At 38.1% G+C, this 23,474-nt stretch overlaps 1 protein-coding gene across 1 annotated transcript; it reads right to left on the bottom strand.

Annotated features, from left to right (window-relative positions):
- Positions 1-269: 269 nt before the first annotated feature.
- smarcd1 (SWI/SNF related, matrix associated, actin dependent regulator of chromatin, subfamily d, member 1) lies at positions 270-23,337 on the bottom strand. Its single transcript, XM_046875577.1, has 13 exons — positions 23,002-23,337; positions 17,371-17,549; positions 17,228-17,270; positions 15,869-15,991; positions 14,842-14,964; positions 13,290-13,406; positions 13,102-13,203; positions 11,746-11,907; positions 10,867-10,964; positions 10,654-10,789; positions 4,224-4,346; positions 3,273-3,374; positions 270-1,957 (listed from the first exon to the last, which is right to left on the bottom strand). The coding sequence occupies exons 1-13, from the start codon at positions 23,197-23,199 to the stop codon at positions 1,904-1,906; spliced, it is 1,560 nt and encodes a 519-aa protein (XP_046731533.1). The 5' UTR covers positions 23,200-23,337; the 3' UTR covers positions 270-1,903.
- Positions 23,338-23,474: the final 137 nt, after the last annotated feature.

Raw genomic sequence — 23,474 nt, forward strand, 5'->3', positions numbered from 1 at the left:
TCTTATAACCACCTCAAAGTTGAGTATTTTTCTATAGCAGCATGCCCTGAAATGCACATCAGCATAATTTTCTTCCTTTTTTCATTTCATTATTAATAAAAAGAGATTAAACTTCTAAACAGGTTTCAAAAGTCATTTTTTTGTCTCTGCTCCTACCATGTCAATTGACCTTGAGGTTAAAAGTGCATTATAAATAAATTGGATATCGAGTCGCATGCCATACACTTGAATGCGACTCAATATTAAGTTATAAAATCATACAACAAACATTAATATAAGCTCATCTTTATTATAAGGCTGACACATTCAAACCAGTTTGGTCCAATAAAAAGAAACAAATTGAAATAAAGAAATGATGTACACAAGGTTAAATATTGAGAATCGAAAAAATCTTAAGCACATGACCGTTTCTTCAACTTTCAGGAAATTTGGCAATTCTTAACTTAAGCCCACTACAATCACGGCTAATAGTGTGTCCTTCATGACAGTGTACAGAACTGAAGTATTTCATCGAAGGCCAGTGAAATGGTAAGATCTGCTTAAAGATGTTTATGGTGGAAAAAATACCTGAGCATGTACAGTTATCGATTTTTAAAGCCAGCTGACTTTGTAAGCATCCGCTCACCACTTCGCTGCTTTGTAGAGCCGAGGTACTACGCTACTTCGGTAATAAGAATCTAAACCTAACTAATATTCATATAATCATTATCATGATAAAAAATATCAAAAAGACAAATATCTACCAATTGCAGAACAAAAAGACAAAAAAAAACAAAACAAACCTAAGTGGCCCCACATCACATCATCGATTTATCTTTACGTCAACCACGGTTTGGAATCCACTACGATCTATACAGCACCCGTTTATCAATCAAATCTTTCTTTTAATATATATATATTTATATACGTATATAACGAAAATATTAAATTGATACGCTACAGTAATGGAGTATTGTCAGTCAGGAGAGGTTTTAATATCGCGCAATGTCGGCTTGGTGTGGAAATCCTAACACACGGCATGGATGTCGCAAAGCCAAACTTATTAAACCTCACGTATGGTTCCAGGAGCAACTTTGTAGCCCCTCGGAGCTGTTTAGCACTTTAAGAGTCACTGCTATAACAGTTATGGTGATACAACATTTCATACAATACTGAAAAAAATCCATTCAATTACTATGTAAAAACTTGGGAGGAAAAAAATTTAAATACATGGTCAAACAGCCAAGATATGTCTGAAAAAGCGTCAAATTTGTTGTGTTGCAGGAACAAGGCGAAAATATATTTGCCTCGAAAACCTTTTTTCAGTGATCTTGCCAGTGTGGTTTAGATATTAAAAATGTACAAAATCTTAGCCGAACGCTGTAAAGTCATGAGCCATTTATCTTGGACAACAAGGATTTCTTCTTGCTGCAGCGTGTCGTCATTGCACACGAGAGACTGCACTTACGCTAGTGACCATTAAATACGTTAAAAGTATCGTCTTACCCACGTCCTCGAGTCTCCTTCGCTACCTAAACACGCTCGGGCACTAGAGTTTTACATGCATCCTACATCAGAGTAACTAAATACCAGTGAAGCTTATTTTCTTCTATTAGTAGCCTAGAAAGAGTTCGGCTAAAAGGGTTCTCACATCACAGCCACTGCAGTAACAACATTAGACTCTAGTTGGAACATGGTAAAAACAGCAGAAGCATCTATTCCCCCCCCCTCGTATACCAAGAGGACACAGAACTGAGGAGAAAACGAGACATTTTGGTTTTGAGGCAACCAAAGAGATCTTTTTTTTGCCTCCTACCAGCCACAGCAGGAATGTGGTTAAATAAACTGTAGTTTAGTGTCATTGATAAGAGACCAAAACAAAAACATAACAGCCAGCCTCTTCTGCTTCTGTGTCCGTTTCTGCTTATGTGTTCCGGATGCCCAGTGCTTGCTCCAGCTCTTGTCTCCTCTGCTGGACCTGAAATGAAATAAAAGCACAAGACGTTTCAGGAGAAAACTAAAATAACTTGTTTAAACCTTCAGTGAGGCTTGAGATTTTTCTTAAAACTGCACTCTGACAACCTAATTGGGTTAGAGCCCTGTTTGTATGCCATTAGTGCACCAGGAAGAGGTGGAGTAATGAGATCTGTTACAGGTGCTGCCCACTGATTTTATTTTGGCTGGGAAATGTTATTTTCCTTCTTTAACCTTGAGAAAAATTCACACCCACTTTTTCTTCACTGACTCGACACTGAGGTAACATAGTCCTGCCTGGATAAACATGTAATACATTTACTCATTGTAATTCCCAAAATTAAATAACCTGCAACCACAAAGTGGCATTTAATTTTTTTTATATATACACAGTATCTCTCAAAAGTCAGTGCACCCCTCACATTTCAGCAACCATTTTAGTAGATCTTCTCAAGGGACAATACTATAGAAATAAAATTGGATATATTTTAGTGTAGTCAATGTGCAGCTTCTTTAGCAGTACAGATTTACTGTCCTCTAAAAACTAACAACATACAGCCATTATTGTCTAAATAACTTCAACAGAAATGAGTAGACCCTAAGTGAACATTTCACAACTGTGTCCAAAGTGCTATAAAAAGCAGCGGTGGTCACAAAATATTGACACTGTTGGGAAAACTGCCATTCGGCCCAGTTACTAAAGGGAGGGCATCATGTTCTGCTTCAGAATGTCACAGTACATGTTGGAATGCATGTTTCCATGGACTCAACTTCTTTGATGGACACTTGTGAGGCCTGTTCTGAGTGGAACCCGTTTGAAAAAGATTTGTATGAACCTGATCACTGTGCTGTAACTCAGTTTCAGGGTGTTACTGATGATCTAGTCTAGGCCATCTTTGTGGAGAGCAACAATTCTAATTCTCAAATCCTCAGAGAGTTCTTTGGCATGAGGTGTTAAACATCCAGTCATCAGTATGAGAGAATTGTACTCAAATCACCAAATGTTAACTGCTCTAATACTGTACATAGGATGTACGTAAGTGTAAGTATTAATGCTAAGTATTTTATTGTGTGTTTGTTAGTTTCTATGTTTATTATTACCTGCCAAGGGAATGCAAATGAAAACTAGCCATTAGCTAAATTTGGTACAATGTCTCAAATGGAAACAATGTTAAAATTGTACTTTTCAAATAAACTTAGTTATTGCGTAGCGCTTCGAGGATGAAACTGAGTGAACATCGATCGGTTCCATAAACAGTGAACCACAAACACGAATCGAAAAGTGGATGCGGGTCACCAAGAGTCAAACAAAGCCTTACCTTGGAGTAGAAGTAGCGACAAACTGCTTCTTGAGCCCAGGGCTGGAAATAGAACTCTGCTCTTCTCTCTTCTTCTGGGTTTCCTACCACATCGGTCATGGCCTACATGAGACAGGAAGATCCAGTTAGTGATCAGTTCGAGATGTATATAGCATGATGTTTGTAGTCATCTCCTAATTACTATAAACTCAAATCAACAAGCAAACAATAAACCCTTTCAACAGAGCTTTCAACTCTTATTTGGGACTGATTACAGTGGCACTGGAAGAAGGACCTGCAGTCAATACCAACTGCACAGACCATGTCAGAGTAGCAAAGACTTCCTGACATTTAACTCTTTCACAGCTCAAACACCTTTACCGAGTTGCTGTAAGAGCAAACCTGTTCATTCCCAGAGAAAATCCAAGTCTGTAAAAAAAAAAAAAAAAAAAACACATGACAATTCTTATGGTCTAGTGTAACTAGCTTTCTTTTTGGGTTCCTCTGTTTTTAAATACAGCTTGGATGATCCAGTTTCCATTAATCAGTCAAAGACAACAGTATTCAAACTGTGCCTGGACTAGACTTTTCCTTGCTTTGTGAGTAGGAATTCATAAATGATAAACAAAAAAAAGAAGACACAAATGATCTAACCTGTTACACACTTCCTGCAACCTAAAGAACCATTGATCAGGAGTCATTATTAGTCCAGTCAGCCAGGCACTGGCCCACCACCAAGAAACATCTGAGCGGCCCAAACAGACATGGGTATAGGCATAGGGGTCTGAGGTGAAAGTTCATTAATCCACCACTGCTCTTGAATTAATGAAAGAAGTACTGAAGCCTCCAATAGAGCCACCAGCAGTGCATGGTTTATAACCGACAAATGAAGCACAGATAACACTTGCAGGATATTGCTCTGTCAAAACAAACAACGGGAAGCATTAGGGCTAATTTCAAAGTGCATTTTACCTTGAGGTCCCTGCACTGGGACTGCAGCCAGTCATTGATAAAGCCCTGAGGATCACGGGCAAAGCTCAGCATGAACTCCCTCTGAGTCTTCAGCTGATTGATGGTCTCGATGGTTTCATGGATCTGAAGGGGAGATCAAAATGGGGATTAAGACATGTAAACGATAATTTAAGATCGATCAATGGAAAATAAACGGATTACTGAAAGGCAAACTAGTGACAAATCTTGGTCAAAGGAAACAACAAAAAAAAAAAAAAAAAAAAAAAAAGTGGGAGAAGTTGCAAAATGCCAATGAACTAAGAAGGGTCATTAGATCATGGCTATGACACCATGATCCAAGTTTTGTGCCAATCAACAACAAAGGAGTGAAAAGATAATGCACTTACAAAAAAAAAAAAAAAAAAAGAGAAACTTTCTATTTAATTTGTTTAACATTCATCAATCTCACCCACTACAATTTCCATACTTCCCTGGAACCCTGCCCCGGCAAATACTTTGTCCAAAAACATTCCTAACCTTCTGCATTTAACACAAAGCATTGCTCATTTGAAGTGACCAAATCAATATAATATTCATTGAAGAGAAGCACAGAAGAAATATGCGAACACAAAGCGTCTGGAAGCTGCCCTGCCAGAAAATGCTGAACACTTTGAAATATGTCCAAAAGGAAAAGGGTGTGTAGGAAAACAATACCGTACGCCATTTTTTTTGTTTTGTTTTTTTAAACAAACACCTTTCAGCATTGTTCAGTTGTTGGGGTTTATTTTTTTTTGCCCCCAACAAATTTGAAGACTGTAGACTGAACTATAGCATGTTTATCCTGACTCTTCAGCTGTACTGATACGCCTCCAGCTTTAATAAACCTCCAGCTTGGGTTGTGGTTACAGTCACTGAGGCCTGAAAGACAGTGCTAAAATGCTAACATGAATAAATAAAGTTTGGTTTCAGGGATTGCACGCATGATGAGAATACCCGTGAGCAGTTTTACAATATAATCAAACAGATTCAGTGCCTTCAATATCAGTATCAGTAAGTGACAGGGAGATCAATTCCACTTTTAAACTGTACAGTGTGTGAGCCTCCCTTAAACCTGTCCATCACTACTTTAGTTTAAAAAAAAAAAAAAAAAGGGTACATAAACCAAAATGCGACAGATATGCAAGTTGAGCGGTATGTATACTCTGAACAATGTACAAGTTTAAGTAATTTTTCAGAATACAGCGATGGGGAAAAAAAATCCCAAAGTGTGTATATTAGTCAAAAAAAACCATTCATTTTACCTATGAATTCAAAGCTTATGAAAGTTTCATAACTTCCATCTACAGCAAGTTCGGTTCATGTCCTGCAGTTGATTCAATTAAGAATAAAAGCACATAATCGCTGTAAGCAAACTGAGTTGATGTTGACTTGGGACAAACCCTTAGCCAGACCAGTTGGTTTGGTCTACAACCAGATTCCAATGGACTACATGCTGTATATCCTCAGTCTCCGATGCCATGGCCATATTGCCATGGGATTTGTACATTTTTATGGCTCAATTTTGCAATAGAATTTTAATATACCAGACAAATAATTTCAATGAGAAAGGAATTAATTCAATACCAAATTATACCCAAAACAAACTCACTAATCCCAACAATAAAGGCTTATCCTCAAACTTGTCATTTTATAGAACATTGTTATAATAAACCGTTCAGCATGTAAGTTTGTGAAATATAAAACATTTTATACTGGCGCATACCTTCTCACATGCAAAGTAAACTGTGAACGACCAACACTGAATAGCAGTGAGATAAAGACACAAGCTGACTGCCTAGTGATGAAACTGGGTCAAAGGGGGCATTTCTGGGAGGAAGAAACTGGGGGGAAAAAAACAACAATGGGCTCAAAGGTTGCAACATGAAATGACAAAATCTCGCATTTGAAGAATGCAGCTTCCTATAAGAAAACCAACCAAACCAACCAAATCTGGATTCCTAATTGAACAAACCAACCAAACAATTTAACACCAGACAACATCTAAAGCTGTTTAATGATCTTTTTACAAATACACAATACAGAGACCCTTCCATAAGGGAAATAAGCCTGACAGGCTAATGATTTACTTTAGACCCTTCATGATTACTACAGCCATTTGTGCTGAAACATGTCACGTTACACCAACAACTACAGGAACAGCTTTTTTACATACAAATTAATGCATGCTGAGAGGACAACAGATTTACAGTATCTCAAAAGTAAGTACACCCCTTCATATTTCAGCCACCATTTCAGTATATCTTAAGGGACGATACTCGAGAAATAAAACTTGGATATATTTTAGTCAATATGCAGCTTGTATAGCAGTACAGATTAACCTCTGAAAATAAACATGCAGCCATTGTCTAAATAACTGGCAACAAAAGTGAGTACACCCCAAGTGATAACAGCTGTACATCATGTAACCATGCAAAGCCATATGACTTATTATTAATGTTCGAGTCCTCGAGCTGTGTGTCAGGTGCAGAAGTTGGCTTCAAAAACAGACGCATGAGTTCTTCCAGCATTGCTTTAAAGGGTTGCAGAAGCCAAAAGGTCCATTTGTCAGGGTTTAGACCATACAATGCACACTGCAACAAGTCGGTTTGCATGGCCATCATTCCAGAAGGAAGCCTCTTCTGAATCTGGCTCACACGAAAGCCCGTAAACGGTTTGCGGCATGTGTGGTGACGCCCTGGTGAGGAGAACTAAGAAAATTGTGTCTTGCCTACAGTCAATCATGGTGGTGTTAGCATCATGGTCTGGGGCTGCATGATTGCTGCTGGTACTGGGGAGCTATGGTTCAGTGAGAGAAACATGGATTCCAACATGTTTTGTGACATTCTGAAGCAGAACATGATGCTCTCCCTGCCTTCAGAAACTGGCCCGAACTTTTTCAAAACATGAAAACGACCCCGAACACACCGCCAAGATGACAACTTCCTCTGCTGTAAGTGAAGGAGCGGCCAGATATGTCTCTACACCTAAACCCTGTTTGAGCAACTGTTGCTCACCCTCAAGGTGGAAGGTGAAGAAGTGCCACGTGTCTAACATCCAGCAGCTCTGTGATGTCCTTATGAAAGGGGGGAATCTCAGCAACAATCTGTGCAGACTTCCATGCCCAGGAGGATTAAGGTAGTGCTACATAATGGTGCTCACAATTTTTACACTTTTTGATGCTTACTTATGGTGTACTCACTTTTGTTGGCAGCTATTTTGACAATAATGGCTGTGTGTTGAGTTGTTTTCAGAGGACAGTAAATCTGTACTGCTATACAAGCTGCATATTGACATCCAAGTTTAATTTCTATAGTATTGTCCCTGGAAAAGACATAATGGTTGCTGAAATGTGAGGGTTGTACTCACGTTTGTGAGATACTGTATCTCCAATTGCATACAACTAATCTATAGTTCTACAAGCAAAGGTCATTGTGCAAGCGAAAAGCAAATAACTTTACAACTCTTTGCTTGAGTGCCATTCTTCCCTGCATTGTGCTCAAACAGCAACATTACCTTTTAAAAAAAAATTTATTAGTTTGGGCTGATCAAAAAAGTGACTTTGAAATTGAAGGCAATTATATGATGTACAAATCACCAGTAAGATGACTCACAGGCCATGGGCCATGTGGATAAGCAACACAGTTGGGAAATAAAAACCTGGCCTTAAGGATTTTTAAGGACCAGGGATACAATATTGTAAATCATTATATAGTAAATGCTTGTTAGATACCACATTTAGATGGTCTGCATAATTATCTTGGCACAAAACAATGAAGTACACACAGTCCTGGAAAGTACACCATGTACTTAGGAGAGCTCTCATACTGACCGATTCTCCCTGGCAGAGAATGGTCCACATTAGAGACGTTGCTATCGATTATATTAGTAATCGGACTAGTACTTTTTCTTTATTAAAAAGAGCTATAGTAAATATACAATAGAAAATCAGACGGGTCTCTAAAAATGAACAAGATCAGGGGTTGCCAACTGGCGTAATCCGGACCGCGACTCCGTTTCGCATAATGAAGTAAATAGAAGCCGTTTGGGTCGTACGGCGCCACGGGTCACTACTACGGTTACTAGGCTGTTGCTAAGCTCAGACCTGCAGTTGCGCGTGCAGTGGAAGCAGCAGACACTGAAGAATCATACCTACAGCGGTCCGAAATAAGGACATGGAAAAGCACAAAGATCTACACAGGTTCTCTTTCACTCACAGCCCAACAACGAGCATATGAGTGTTTACTGAGAATACAGTGGGTTTTAAGAAAACATAAGCCCTTTACAGATGGGGAAACAGTAAAGGAAAGCTTGGAGGCTGTGTGAAACACTTGGATGGAAAGGAAAGACATGAATAGATGGAAACAAATTCCACACACCCCTCTCAGTTGCAACAGCTACAAGAAGAGCTGAAATAGTAGCACAACAACTTGATGCTGCGATTCAGACTGGACCTTGCAGCAGCTTGGCAGTTGAGGAATCGACTGATATTAATGATCTGCTCAGCTTGTGGTGTACATCAGCTTTTACTATGCAGAGAAGAAAGATTTCATTGAGGACATCTACGGTGTTACAGCACTTACAACACACACCAGAGGAGAAGATGTATACTTGGCCAAAAAAAGATGCTATCGCTAAGAAGGATCAGCCTGAAACATGTGTCCATCACAACTGATGAAGCACCATCCATGATTGAAAAAGAAGCAGTGACTCGGATGAAAGCGGAGACCTCTGTTTAGATCACTGTATTATCCACCAGTCTGTTCTGTGCTCCAGAAGAGTATGCAGAAGTTATGGATACAGTAATGAAACTATTCAACTTTCTCAGGGCATCCTCATCACATCAGCACCGCCTTCTTCAAAATTTCCTAACAGAAGTTGATGTGAATGCAAATGACCTACTGCTTCACTGCAATTTTAGATGGCTAAGCAAAGGAAGGGTGCTAGCATGCTTCTGAACAATTACACATAAACTAAAAATGTTTTTATGCATAGATTTTAGTTGAAGACCCCTAATATAGATACAGATACAAATAGTGTATATAGATACAAAAATGTAAAAAATATATATAAAAATATTTTTACAAATGTGGAATACCTATGAGAATTGAATTAGCATGTACTGATGACTCAGCAACTTCTTAAAAGATAAAAAAAATAAACAAACAGCCTAAAAAAATTGCTCTCATTGCTCAAACCTTTAAAATCTTGAACCGTATCTTTATTTAATGCCTGCCTGCATAGATGTTAACTCCCTGTAGTCACAAGGGCACTGGTTAATTAAAAGCCAAGGAGTTTGAGTGGAAAAGCAGAACAGACGCAGTGAACCACTGAGAACAGTAATTACAGACTGATGAATAATATGATGTGAATTTGTGTCCCATCTGGTGCTTCCTGTATTAATTGAGCAATCAATATTTTTTTGAATGTGGGTTCTTCATACATACATCATACATACAAACTTATATTAGAGCAGTCAATGATTAAAATATTTAATCGCATGATTGCACATGATTAATCACCCATTTGTTAATCTGCTCCAAATGTATCTTTAAAAAAAGTTTTAAACACTAATCAACATGTGCATGGACAAGTATGGACACTTTATGCAAATGTATGTTTTTAATTAGCGAAACCAAACTCTACATAGCGCATGAAGACAAAATATTCTTGTAAATGTTTAAGTAATTATGGTGTTTTAAATGAGGGAAATCATCAGGAAACCGAACAGAACTATTGCTGTGTTTCCACACGGACAGGTTTAATTGCCGGATGTGTGCACCATGGTGTTTTACTGGTCTGGGGAATGAGAATGCAAGTCTCTGATCCATTACCACAGTAGATGGCACTAATGCTCTACTTAAGAATGCGAACCGCCAATAAACAACAACAACAACAACAAGCGGAATGGCGGTTTTGGTGCTTGATTTGAGACTTGACGCATCAGTAAAACAAATGTTTAGTGATTACAAACGACTTTTCTTTTTTCCACAAATGATCCGAGTAAAGAAAGGACTTGCGCTAAAGGTTTTAATTTCGCCTCATTTATTTATATTTGTGATAAAAATGGTCAAATGGAAATGTGCGCTGCGTTAAAAACAATTTAGTGGCGTTAAAATTAATTTGTGTTACTGCTTTAATTTTGACAGCCCTAATAATTATTAAATGGTATTATATAGACGTACGGTCATGATAAAGGTTTCTAATAGACATTTTTAAATAAAAGAAGCTCAGCCCAAGTAAAAAGGCAATAAACAAGTATTATCTGGTGCTCTAGCATTAAATCAAGAAACCAGGATTTAGCATTCATACCCAGCCTCAATGCACGACTCATTCTTGCAGACAACTCCATGAGCAAACGTAAGCGTTGATTTACTCAATTAAAAGCCAAAGGCACTAAAGGTCATTTGCATACCTTGTTATCCAAGCCTGCGATCTCCTGCTGACTGGCAGTGGACAGCAGAAAAGAGTTCATCTGGGTTTTAAGTGTATCATCCACTTCGACGTCAATATCATAGCAGGCCGTTTTCTTTTGGTCGTTCGGGTCCACACTAGTAACGGATTGAACAGGAGCACGTAAGGAATGAGTGGATCTCTAAAGTGCAGCATCACACCATTGGAGTCCTACCTTATAACATGGTTGATGATGATCGGTTCAGGAGGCATCAGCAAAGCATGCAGCCGCTGAGGGATCTCAGAAAACTTCATCCGCTGAGTCTCAAAGATCTGCAGGGAACATAAATCATCTATGTTCACACAGAGTCCTAGATAAGTGCTTAGTCTTGACTATTGCTTTATTTGGTTGCATGGTGCCTAGAACCAAAATGTAATCCACAGCAGTGGTCCACAACCAGCACATCAAATATAGCTGCATGCCTCTGACTTTGTGGCAACAGATTGAGGAAGAACCACATATGGCTGAAAAATGTCAGATGTCCAGATACCTTTGTCCATGGTGTACATACATTCTATATTTATACATTCAATGTAATTATAGAACGAACAGTAGGTTGCTTTAATTAAAAAAAAAAAAAAAAAAAAGGAAAAAAAGGAAAATTGCTGGGTAAGATACTGTATGTTTGGGAAGGTAACAGCAACATGTCGCCTTATTCTTGTTTTATGCTGCACTTGGAACAATGTTAATATTTCTATCTAAATAAAGTGTCCACGAAAAACAAGATTTATTGAGTTCCCAAATTAATATTTTAGAAATGAATATGTGAAGCATCTGTCATTTTCACATCAAGTAGTGTTCAGGATACAGCAACTGTAATGCAACTAATCTAGCTACATTACACAAGACATTTACAGCACTGGGCAGATGCCCTTATCCATAGTGACTTACAAAAGCAGACAAGTTGTAGATGAGAAGCTTAGTTGCATGAACTGTAAACATTATCTACAAAATAAAACCTAAACTACACACACATACACACACAGGTGTCAATAACACCAATATAAACATGCATTAGATTTTCTCGCCTTTGAGGTTGTCTCTCATCCTTACCTGCTGGAGGTATTTGTCACAGTTGATGAACTCGCGCTCATGTGGGTCCTGCAGTTTGTGTGTCTTCACGTACTGCCACAGAGCCTGGATGATGACTGGTCTGGTCTGGGTATGGATGCCCAGCATGCGAGCCAGTCTGGGGTCCAGTTTAAACTGAGGAGGCTGCAGAGAAAACGAAAAAGGAAAAAAAAAAAAGGGTTTATTTAAAACACGTCAAACTCCAGGCCTGATTTTATAAAGATCTATTATTATTATTGTTATTAATGTCCCGGCGATTTGAAGCGCTGATAACACAAACTACAGATCCCATAATGCATAGCGCCTAGACTACCTGGGAATATTTCAGCATCAATCAAGTCGAGCTTCTGTTGATACCCCTATTGTACAGTTATTGTGAAGCCCCTCACAATGTCGAAGAGAAAAGTTGATTCTGAAAACAGAGCCTTTTAAAACCGATGGGATTCTGAGTAGATGTTTACTGACCCTGCCGGTAAACCCGTGTATTAGTGGAGCGAATGTGGCTGTAATTAAGGAATTGAATCTAAGACGGAAATACGAGACAAAACATCAGGAGAAGCTGAAAAACCTGAAGGAAGAGCAGAAGATACAGAAAGTAGAAGAGTTAAAGAAGAATCCGACATTTCTGCAGATGTTTTTCACCAGAGTAAAATCACAAAGTGAAGATTATATTTAATAAAATGGCATAAGAGCAAAGAAATCTGATTGTTTTGATTTGTTGTTATTTTAACGTTTATTTAAAAGCACATTTTTTTATTGATTTTTTCAGGGGTTTTTTTGCAGCATGTTCATATTTCTAACTTGTATAATTTTGACAGGAGATATTTTTATGGAGAGCAAAATATTTTAAGTCATTTAACGTTTAAGTTGATTTATTCTGGAACAATGTTCCTATCTGTTTTTATTCATATTTATGTAAAAAAAAAAGAGTGCTTTGAGGTTTGCCCCCCTGTGAAATTGAGTGTGCCACCCCTGATTTAAGACATACTTCTTACAGTACTGTTTGTTGAGTTGAGACACACAGTGGTTTACTTGATTATAGCGACACCTAGTGGCTCTGACAGTATGAGCCGTGTAAATGTACAAATTTTAAATTGGTTTTACTAATTCCAAATACATTAAGCTACAGATTAATTATTCAACTGGTGGTTTAACAAACCTAAGACTGCCTTTTCCAGACATTTCTAGTGCATCCTTCATTGCATGCAATTAATAAACATGCATACCATTTTTACGCTTTTAGTGCAACACAGAATTAGCAGCCTTTTCTAACTTAAGCAGACCTTAAATACTTAAAGCATTAATATGTTCACAGCCCATTCATAGCAGATGCCTTACCTGGTAGTCGAGCATGAGCAGGACAGTACAGCGCACTCCCACGTCTCCAGGCCTTTTAACCTGAAAGCCGTCAGTCTCCTGAGTAGTGGGTGTTCTGTGCCACTGCGCAAACAAATCGACAGCTATTCCACACAAACCAAGCCATCAGGCATTTTTCCACAGAGACGGTCAAAGGCAAAGCGTCTTACCTCTACCAAATGATTGTCAGGCCCATACAGGTCTTTGTCCAATTCAATCACCAAAGACTTGAAGAACGAGGAAAATTTCCGCTTCTGCTTGGTGGCCTCGTATTTAGATACAGCAGTCTGAAAGAAATGAATAATAAATGAAAGATTAAACAAAAAGAGCCTTATGCACTTGTTAAAAAGAGTATACAGTCAAAAACAGGAGGAAACACTGGCTGCTCTTTTTCCATCGTCTATTTTGCATTTAGCTACCGAGGTGAATTGTGCGAAAGCAACCTACTTTGAATTCTATGGTTTTACATAATCAGACATAAAAAAAAATGTAAAAAAATCATCTGGTCCTTAACGTGTTAAACTTAAGTAAATACATCCTTACCACATGATTACATGTGTCCTTCATTTTTACAAGAATCCAGCAGAGATGGTGAAAATGTGTGTAAAAGTAAGTACACGTTATAATTCCATCGCTTTAACTGGGGGTAAAACTTGTTATGTATAAATCTTACATTATTCTTACATTACATTATTGTGGAGGAATTTCGGCTCACTTTTTTTTTTTTAATGATACATAAACTTCTCAACGTGCCTCAAATTGTAGGCATTTGTTTACATGCAAATCTTTAAACATTTCAGTCAGGTTGAGGTCTGGATTTTGACTGCGCCACTGCAACACCTTGAATCTTTTTCTGCAATTCCGGTGCAGCTTTGCTGGTGTGCTTGGGCTCATCGTAAGGTTGCGTGACCAGTTTTCAAGCTTTAGCCGTTGGACAGATGTCTTCTTATTTGACTCTATAATACTCCGGTATTCACCCGAGTTCGCGACTGATTCAGGAGTGCAGGTTGCGCAGGTCCTGTGGCGGGTAAACAAGTGCTAATCACCCTTCCACTATTAGAATGAGGAGTTTGTGCTAAAATGCTGTGTTTGGTTTTTCTTGTGTTGTGCATTATGGACAATCATCTCCACTGTGAACCCGTCTTTTCAAAAGGACATTATAGATTTCTTTTTTTTTTTAAATTTAGTCACATGAAACTTTGCAAACCTAAGCCATGCTGTCATGTTCTATTTAGAGAGAAGAGGCTTTCTCTTGGTAACACCCCCCCCCCATAGTCTTTTTCCAAATTGCACTGTCTAATATTTAATATCTGCATATTAAATATTTGACAGTGCAATTATAAAAAGACTGAACAAGAATGATTTGTTTGAAAGGTTTACCAAGAGAAAGCCACTTCTCTCCAAAGACCTGTTGATTAAGAGTTGGAACTCTGTTTTTCTTTTTTTGCAATTTCTTTGAGCATTGAATGGTCTGACAAACATCCACTCAAGTGAAAACTGCCAAGATTAAATGTTTGCCACTGGTGAATAATGTTCCTGACTAAAATGATTCGCTTTATATAGATTGGAAATGGCCTTATAGCCCTTCCTAGATTAATAAGCAGCAGCAATTACATCTAATTTTTACATAAATCTAATCAAAGTGTTTGACAACATTAATAAGGTGCTTCCGGAAGGTAAGAACATGCCATGGCTAAAACACTCGGGTACAACAATACTTACATCCTCAAGCAGTCGGCCCTCCACTCGCAGCTCCCATGATGCTACTGTTCCCTCGCCGTCCTCAGCGTCAGGCTTGGCAGGGTTGAAAGTGTTGGAGATAAAAATTCGCAGCTTTCGTTTTTGCTGGGGAAAGAACACAATTCAAACATTTCAATAAGCAAATAATTTCATTTATTAGCTAATTTCTCAATACTGATCACTCTGAGATACACACCCACACCTACACACACACCACCTAGACGTTTAATTGAGGAGTTAAGAAAATAATTTCCAAATTTGTTATTTGAGTTATATTCCTACAACTCTGCTATAATTCTGTTTAGAGTAATAGGAAACTCAAGTATATTATACATAACATTTAAAAATAATAATAATAATAATAATAATAAACAACACAAAGGCAACAATGTTTTTATGATTCTTTCATAAATTGAGCTTCATTTAGAACAAGGCCACTTTGGTGACTGGAAGGAGCACAGAAGACAGAAAATCTTAGAAAAGGCTGAAGGTCTATTGTCCTTTGCCCAGGGCTTAGCAAACTTTCTAACCTAAACCACTTCAGCCCAAATTATTTGCCTTAACCACTCGCCCATATCTTTCTGTAATTTCCACTCGCTTGGTTTTATGGCCAGGTTTTCAGTTTGCTTTCAAACACGTTACATGTTTACTTTAAAATGATCAAATCAGAGTAAATCAAACACACCTACAACTCTCCTACCATGCATCTCTAACCTCATCCCTGTTCTAACCAATCATACTTTCTGCCTAATACAGACCAAAAGATTAAAAAAATGTGTAAAAGGAAAGTATTCAATTCAATGTTAAAAGCGCTATACAAATAAAAGTGAACATTGTCTCAAAGCAGCTTCAGACAGATAATGTGGTGATTAAAAGTGAATAGGTTCTTTATAAGTGAATGTATATTTTAAGGTATGATAAATATTTGTACATATTCCTTAATGTATTTCTAATTCAAACAAATTTCCATGTAGGTAGTTTTTACTGAAAGAAAGTAATGATGTTTAACCTTGATAGGTCTCTTCAGAGCCTCCTGGATATCAAGTCTCTTGCGCATGATGGTTTGATCCAGCTTCCTTTCAAAGGCCAGCAAATCCATGTAAGCCTGAGACTCTGGAACTAGCTCTCTGATCTGTAGGAAGGTGAAGAAACGTGAAAATTCAGGCTGATAGAAGTTGCGGGATTGGGTTGTGTTACATTTTTTGCAAATGTAAAAAAAAAATAATAATAATAAAGGTTGAGTGGTTACGCAAACAATTGTGAATTAAAAAAAAAAAAAAAAAAAAAAAAGTCTGTATATTATATCTAAATTACAGCCATTTCAAAATCAACTGAATATTCGACATTTGAAACAATGGACATGTCCCAGAGCAGCTTTACAGAAATTGTATATATCGCATACATAAACACACACACACAGTGGAACCTCGGTTTGCAAATGTAATTCGTTCTATATAAGTATACTCCAACCAAATCATACGTGTAACGAAGTGAATTTATCCTTAAATAATTGAAATTCAGATCCAGCGTTCCAGGACCCAGACAATATTTATATAAAATTACATTAGAATATACAGTAATACAGTATAGTACATTTATAAGTGATATTTGTTGCATTATGGTATATTGTAACAATAGTAATCTTAAATTAAAAGAAAAAATGTTTAGATGAGAGTCGGTGATGGTGTGAGGGAGACGAGGCGGAGTGGAGGATAAGGGTAACTGCTGGGAAGGAGGGGAATCGTGTTGGGAAGGCTTTCACTATCTTCACAAGTCTGTTTTTGACTCACTTGAATCTCATTTCTTTGTAACTTTTAAAAACCAATCTAATAAAACTTCTTGGCTGTTGTCGCCGAGTTAGGAAGCGTGCGCAAAGGTACCAGCGCAATATTCTTATAACAAAGCTTCATACGTATAACGAGAAAATTTTACGGATATTTTTGTTCGTATAACAGAACATAAAGTAACGTATAACGTAAACCGTGAGCACATACATACATTAAGCTAGGAATAGAAATTTTGCATTTAATGAACGGCCTGTAAGTTGATCTCTAAAGAGCAAGCCAGTGGTGACAGTGGCAAAGGCAAACTCCCTGAGAATAAATAAGGAAGAAACCAGCCTCAGAGGGGGGAACCCATCCTCATTCAGGTGACACGCACATCCATTCATTATAGTTGGATCATTGTTAAAGTGGACTATTTATTATTTTGAAATTATATCATGGGCGTTCTGTTATTTGCAGACATCAATTGAGTCGAATTTTCAAACTACTTAAATCACACTTCTATCATTTCAATATATTCAAAATATAGTTTCATAATCTTTAAGAAATTATACATTAATTTGGTAAAATATAAAGCAACTTACTCTTTGAGGTAGAATTTTATCAGCCATCTTCTTCTTCTTGGCACTAAAATAGAAAAGAAACCACACAATTTTGATCTAGACATTCTATACATGTGCAGATTTCTTATACATTAATAAACATTTTTTGGTGCCCAAACACTTACTGTTGGTTGCGGTTCTGTTGCTGTTGGACCTGCTGGGGGATCTGAGGTGGTGCAGGCCTTTTGCGAGACGGGTCCATGACTGGCATTCCGGGCCGAGGTACTGGACTAGCGCCGTAGCCTGGAGGACCCATGGGTGGCCCTTGGGGCGTCATCCTGTTTGCCGGAGGCATCCCGGGTCTCTGCAATTACAGAAAAGGTAGTGTCGATTAACTTATTTAACTAAGACAATTCTTCAGGCCGTAGACACATCAAGTCAACACAACAAGGAATCTGACTCTTGTGATACACACTGCCAGGGAGAGAGCAATTCAGATTGTTTTATATTTTCTGGAACCTTTCTGGAGTGTACAAAATTGGGGACACGATGTTAGAATCTGGAAATGTCTAATAGCTGTAAATGCATACATTTAAAAGGTTGCCATTATACTGCTTAAGCAACTTGTTTAAACCCTACGGGCAAAGAAATTCATTGCAGTATTACACTAATACCTGCTAGTTTATATTAAAACACCTGATGAAATTAATTTTCTTTGATTGTAGGTTTCAGAACAACAGGAAAGGAAAGAGACAGGTCTTTATTATCCCCACAAAAGTGAGTCTAAGTAAAAAAAAAAATTATTGCTGGCTGTTTGAACTTCAGAAGCTTGTATAGAAACTGTTGCATGCACATTTTGGAAACCAAAATAAGAAGGAAAAACGACTAGAATCTTACTTAGAAACTAGATGATGAACCACATCAATTTCAGACAAGAAAAAAAGTTCCAAATGTTACAACAAATTTAGAGGCACACATTTAAATAGCATGTCTTTGGATGCAGCAGCATTACATTTCCCCTTCATTTGAACTAGGAGACCCAAACCGGTTCCAGCATGACAATGCTTCTGTGCACAAAGCTCCAGCTCCATGGGTTGGAATCCAAGATCTTGAGTGACCAGCTATAGAGCTCTGACCTCAACCCTATGAAACACTTTTGGGATGAACTGGAACACTGACCACATCCCAGGCCTCCTTACACTACCATTATACCTGGGTTTACTAACACCATTCAGGCTAAATGAGCACAAATCTCTACAAAGCACACTCCAGAATCCAGTAAAACATCTCAGAAGGATCGTGGAGAACAGGAAATTGGAAATGTTGAATCTGATGTTCGAAAAAGCACATATGTATCTGATGGTCAGGGGTCTACCAACTTTTGCCACAAAGTACAAATTTTAAGCAGTTGAACTAATGTCATCAACACTGAATCATTAAGATCTTCAACAGATTCACTCGTTTTTCCACCTTTTCAGTCTCAGTAAATGCGCAGTAAAAGCATCAGCAGATTAACACTGTTTAGCTTGGCCATCTGTATAGCTTGATGTACATCATGTACTGCAGAAACAACCCTTAAATATCCCAGTCCTGATAACTGTTTAGTTCAAACAGGATGTAAAACAAGCCACAATGCAGCTCTAATTTTGAATAAATGTACCGTTTTGCCAAAAAAAAAAACGATAATACAACTGAGGAATTGACTACATACACAGGTACTGAGACGCCAAATCAGTGATGAAAATTTCCCCTATACTTACCAAGCCATGCGCTAGGAACTCAAACAAGCGGCTTCTCGTTTCTGGCCACATGTGCAACACTGATTAAAACAAAAAACCTGCATACACAAACAGCCTCCGTTCTCTCTGAGAAAGCACCCAGTATACAGCTGCTGATCCTTTAAAATACACAGACTTCACTCCACCTAGCATGTGCCAGGTCTAAGTACCGCCTCACAGGTCTTCAGAACATCCAACCCAACCTGAGCTTGCGTCTCAAAATCCTGTTGCACAACATAACAGCGAACAATATGCGATGCAAACCTGTTTTGTAACTGCGGTGGAAAAAAAAAAACGGTTTGACAAGCTGTACATAATGAAAATCTTTTACAAAATGTACACTTTCAACAGTGCTGTGTGCTCCTCCGACCTTGAAGCTCGAAGCGGGCGTAGAGACTGAAGGCATGTTGAACACACAGAAATTCTCTGGAAGTCGCCAAGGCCACAGAGTGAAAAGAGCAGAAAAATTTTTTTTTTTTAAATTAAAAAAGAAAAAAGTCCTTGAGTGGTGCTGATCAATTCAGTAGTGACTAATATCCATCCACATAGTCCTCATCTAATTAACCTAGTCATGGAATTGCTTTGAAAAACTCCACCGTCTATGTCCGCTTAGCACAACTGATTTTTTTTTTTTTTTTTTTAGTTTTTTCTGGTGACAACTATTTGCAAGTACTAAGTGACTGAGAGTCACTGTAGTGTTGCGGTTAAAGCACTTGGTTACTTGTTAAGATATCTGGGGTTCAAGCCCCGGCATCACCAAGCTGCCACTCTTGCGCTTCGGGGGTATCATGGCCGACCCTGCACTCTGACACCAGCTTCCTAAAACTGCTGGTATATGCGAAGAAAACGTATGTGTGCTGCAATGTATGTGTGACAAATAAAGGCTCTTCTACTATTAGAGGTGGACAAGCTGTAAGTGTTTTTTAGCCCAGCAGGGGCAGCAGACTGCAGGGAATGTAAAAAAATTTTTTTTTCCTCTGACCACAATTAAAAAAATAATTTACAGAATAATACAGTCAGGTCTCTAGACTAAAAGGATAGTAATGGTAACTTCTGAGAAAGGGCTCAAAAAAAATAAAATAAAAATGGAAACCAGAAAGCCTTTTATGAATTCTTAAGAGTCTTTTAAGACACTTTGTACTTCAGTTCATTATTTCATTTCAACTCCAACATACTACAGTAAAGGGATAGATACTAGAATGTGTGCATGTACACATGCATTAACAGCAGTCAAAAATTTTAATGAGGTCAAATATGATTACAAAAAATGTAGGACAAGGCCATGTTTACCACATGACCTCCACTTTTTAAAATGTCAGTACATGTCTGGGAACTGAGGAGACAGAAGCTGGAGTTTTGGGAGAAGAATGTTTGCCCATTCGTGTCCTATATAGGATCCTAGCTACTTAAAATTCCTGGGTATTCTTTGTCATTTTTTGCTTCATGAAAATGTGACAATTGGAGAAAAGTCTGGATTGCAGGCAGACCAGTTCAGCACCCAGATTCTACAAAGCCATGATGCTGTAATAGAAGCAAAATTTGGTTCAACATATCTTGCTGACATATGCAAGGCCTACTCTGAATAAGACATCATCTGGATGGAAGCATATGCTGCAGTATAACCTATATATACCATTCCCAACTGATTGAGCTTTTCCAGATGCGAAAGCTGCCCTTTCTATAGGCACTAATGCACCATCATCAGAGATGCAGGCTTTTATACTGAGCACTGATATTCCGGATGGTCCCTATCTTCTTTAGTCCTGAAGATGCGGTGTCAATGGTTTTAAAAATAAATAAAGAAATAAAATAAAAAAAAAACAGTAATATTTCGATTTGCCTAAACACAGAACAGTTTTATGCTTTGTCTTAGTCTTTTAAATGCATTTATGGATGGCACAGCAAACTGTGTTCACAGAATAATTTCTGGAGGTGTTTAAACCCATGTTGTGACTATCTTTACAGAAACATACCGGTTTGTAATGCAGCGTCATCCAACAGCTCGTAGATCATAGGCATCAAATTAATTATGCACACATTTCTCCAGTCTCTCAGAATTCTTTGATGATATGTACTGTAGATAGGGCTGCAACAACTAATCGATAATGAAATTGGTTGTCAAATTGTTGCTATTATCGATTAGTTGGGCTGATCAAGTTACGGGTTTTGTGTGATGGCAAGATAAAGCCGATTGAGTAATGGCGGAGAGTACAGGGTCAACCGGCAGCAGGAAAAAAAACACAGTGGTGTCACAATTGGAAGCGAAACATCAGCACGGTGAGCAAAAACGGTATAATCCTCAACTTGTGAGAATGGAATAGTTTTATAAAGTGCTATTGTGTAAACGGTTTGCTCAGGACAGTCACACTGGGTCTGTTCTGTCGCGACTCGTGAGCATCAGGTTGTGTAATCAACTCGCTCGCTACATAGTGATGGATTCAATTAAACCAGTGCGAACAAACACTAAATCTAAAAGCAGCAAATAACAGCAGCAGTGAACAATTACATTTTTAGTCATTGTTGTGGTTTTTAGAGAATGCTTAAGAATTTCTAAACCAATGCACATTTTTTTCCTTTTTAAAAAACAACCACCAAGGTTGCGGTGTTTCTCTATTCCCTTTTTATAGCATTTGTCTTTTACAACAGTTGACTTATCTGTTTTAAAATGTGATTTACAGCAGCTTTATTAAGTTTAAATGCTTGCTTTTAATGTTTGCATATTTAATTTATGCATACATCATTTAATTAATTACATTCTAGAGACATCTTTTTTCTAAAGCATTGTTGTCAACTGCAATTATCAGTAAAAACAATACAAATGATTTACACAAATTACACCTTAAACACACACACACACTTTTACAGAAACAAACCCAGCATGAGTGAATTTGTTGAGAAATGTGAGAAAAGTAAGAAATTCCCCATGCACCCCTCAACAAGCAGCCACTATAAGCTTTAAAAAAACTAAAATAAAATTGGAAAAATAGTTAAACTCAATATGTGGCTTTTGCATATTTTTTTTAAGTACACTTTTATACATAAATACCCAGAATTATGGTTCTATGGAGTTATAACAAGCAAAACAGCTTATTTTAAAACATTTATCCGACCGATGGATTAATGGAGGGAAAGAAATCATCCGATTAATCGATTACAATAATTGGTAGTTGCAGCCCTACTGTAGATAATCAGATTCACAAATTAAAGGTTTTCTGAAAAGGTTTTCCAGAAATTGCTCCACGATATGTTTACAGTTTTTTGCAGATTGGACCCTCTGCCATCTTTACTTCCGAGAATCTCTTTATACCCATACAACTCCGTGACCAATTTAATTAGTTGCAAAATTTACCTCCAGCTGTTTCCAGCCCTATCTATCCATCCATCCATTTTTATTTTACACAATCACACATTTTGGAATTGGGGTAAAAAAGACATGTAACTAAAATGGCAGATATTCGGTCCCACATAAAACAACAACAGGTTGTACATCGTCTTATTAGGGCACGTTATAAACCAACTAGTAGCATAAACCTAAAATACACTATATCTTCTGAGAGCTATTTTTATAGCATGAGAATTGAAATGCTATGTTTACTTGGATATTCTCTACAATGCATCGTTGCACCTGTAACTACACTACTTGCTTTCCAACACTGCTTTAACTGGACCCTTATTTCTTTCCCACCCCGGGGTCTGAATTTATGCTCTTTTTTATGTGGATGTTAATATTGTTCCGTAATAAGCAAATGACAAAAAAATACCCCCACCTTAAAAAAAATAAACAATATATAAATAATCATAAAAATAGCTAATTAGCTAATCAGTTAGCTCATTAAATACAGAAGTAATAGACACCTGGGCTGAATACCAAATGGTTCCCTCATAGTGCACTACACAGGGCGCACAATACCGTTACTGTTCCAGTTAAATAAAAGGTACTGTTACAATATATAAAGGTCGCTTCGATTGATTTGGGATTCAGCCGCGCAGTGTATGGAGATGAGCCGCCTGTCCAGGCCTCTTTGTTCTCCCTCTTACCGGGTATCCAGGCCCAGGCATCGGAGAACGGTACATCGGATTCTGTGGTCCCGCGGGTCCCATCCTTCCTGCAGGCGTACCAGGAGCCATGCCCGGTCCTCCTCCACCCGGTACCGGAGGTCCAGGTCCTATCCCGCCGCCACCACCGCCTACGCCGCCTCCAGATGCTGCCTGCTGAAAACCGCCACGCGCCGCCATCTTCTCCCCACAACGCGAAGAAATACCGAGCAAACAATCCACCTATGGGGAGTCGAGCTGTGTCACGTGACAGGAAACAGGAAGTCTCCACTCTAACCTTTCCTTTGTAGTTTTTTGTGTCTCTGTTTTTTTGCTGGTTATTACAAATGATAAGCACATGTAAATAAATAAAAAATAGTAATTGAAAAAATGTTTAAATATATGTATGTATCTCTCTCTCTCTCTCTCTCTCTCTCTCTCTACATACACACACACACACACACACACACACACAC

Source organism: Silurus meridionalis, chromosome 19 (genome assembly GCF_014805685.1).
Source record: "Silurus meridionalis isolate SWU-2019-XX chromosome 19, ASM1480568v1, whole genome shotgun sequence".
NCBI lineage: Eukaryota > Metazoa > Chordata > Actinopteri > Siluriformes > Siluridae > Silurus > Silurus meridionalis.

Bases quoted from the DNA above. Each gene is read 5' to 3' on its own strand.
- smarcd1 (XM_046875577.1), bottom strand. From the start codon at position 23,199: ATGGCGGCGCGTGGCGGTTTTCAGCAGGCAGCATCTGGAGGCGGCGTA. The intron at 11,908-13,101 runs GTAAGGCATCTG...TTTTCTCTGCAG, and splicing joins TGCTCATGCTCGACTACCAG to CCTCCTCAGTTTAAACTGGA. The intron at 3,375-4,223 runs GTAAAATGCACT...TGTCTCATGTAG, and splicing joins CCCAGTGCAGGGACCTCAAG to GCCATGACCGATGTGGTAGG.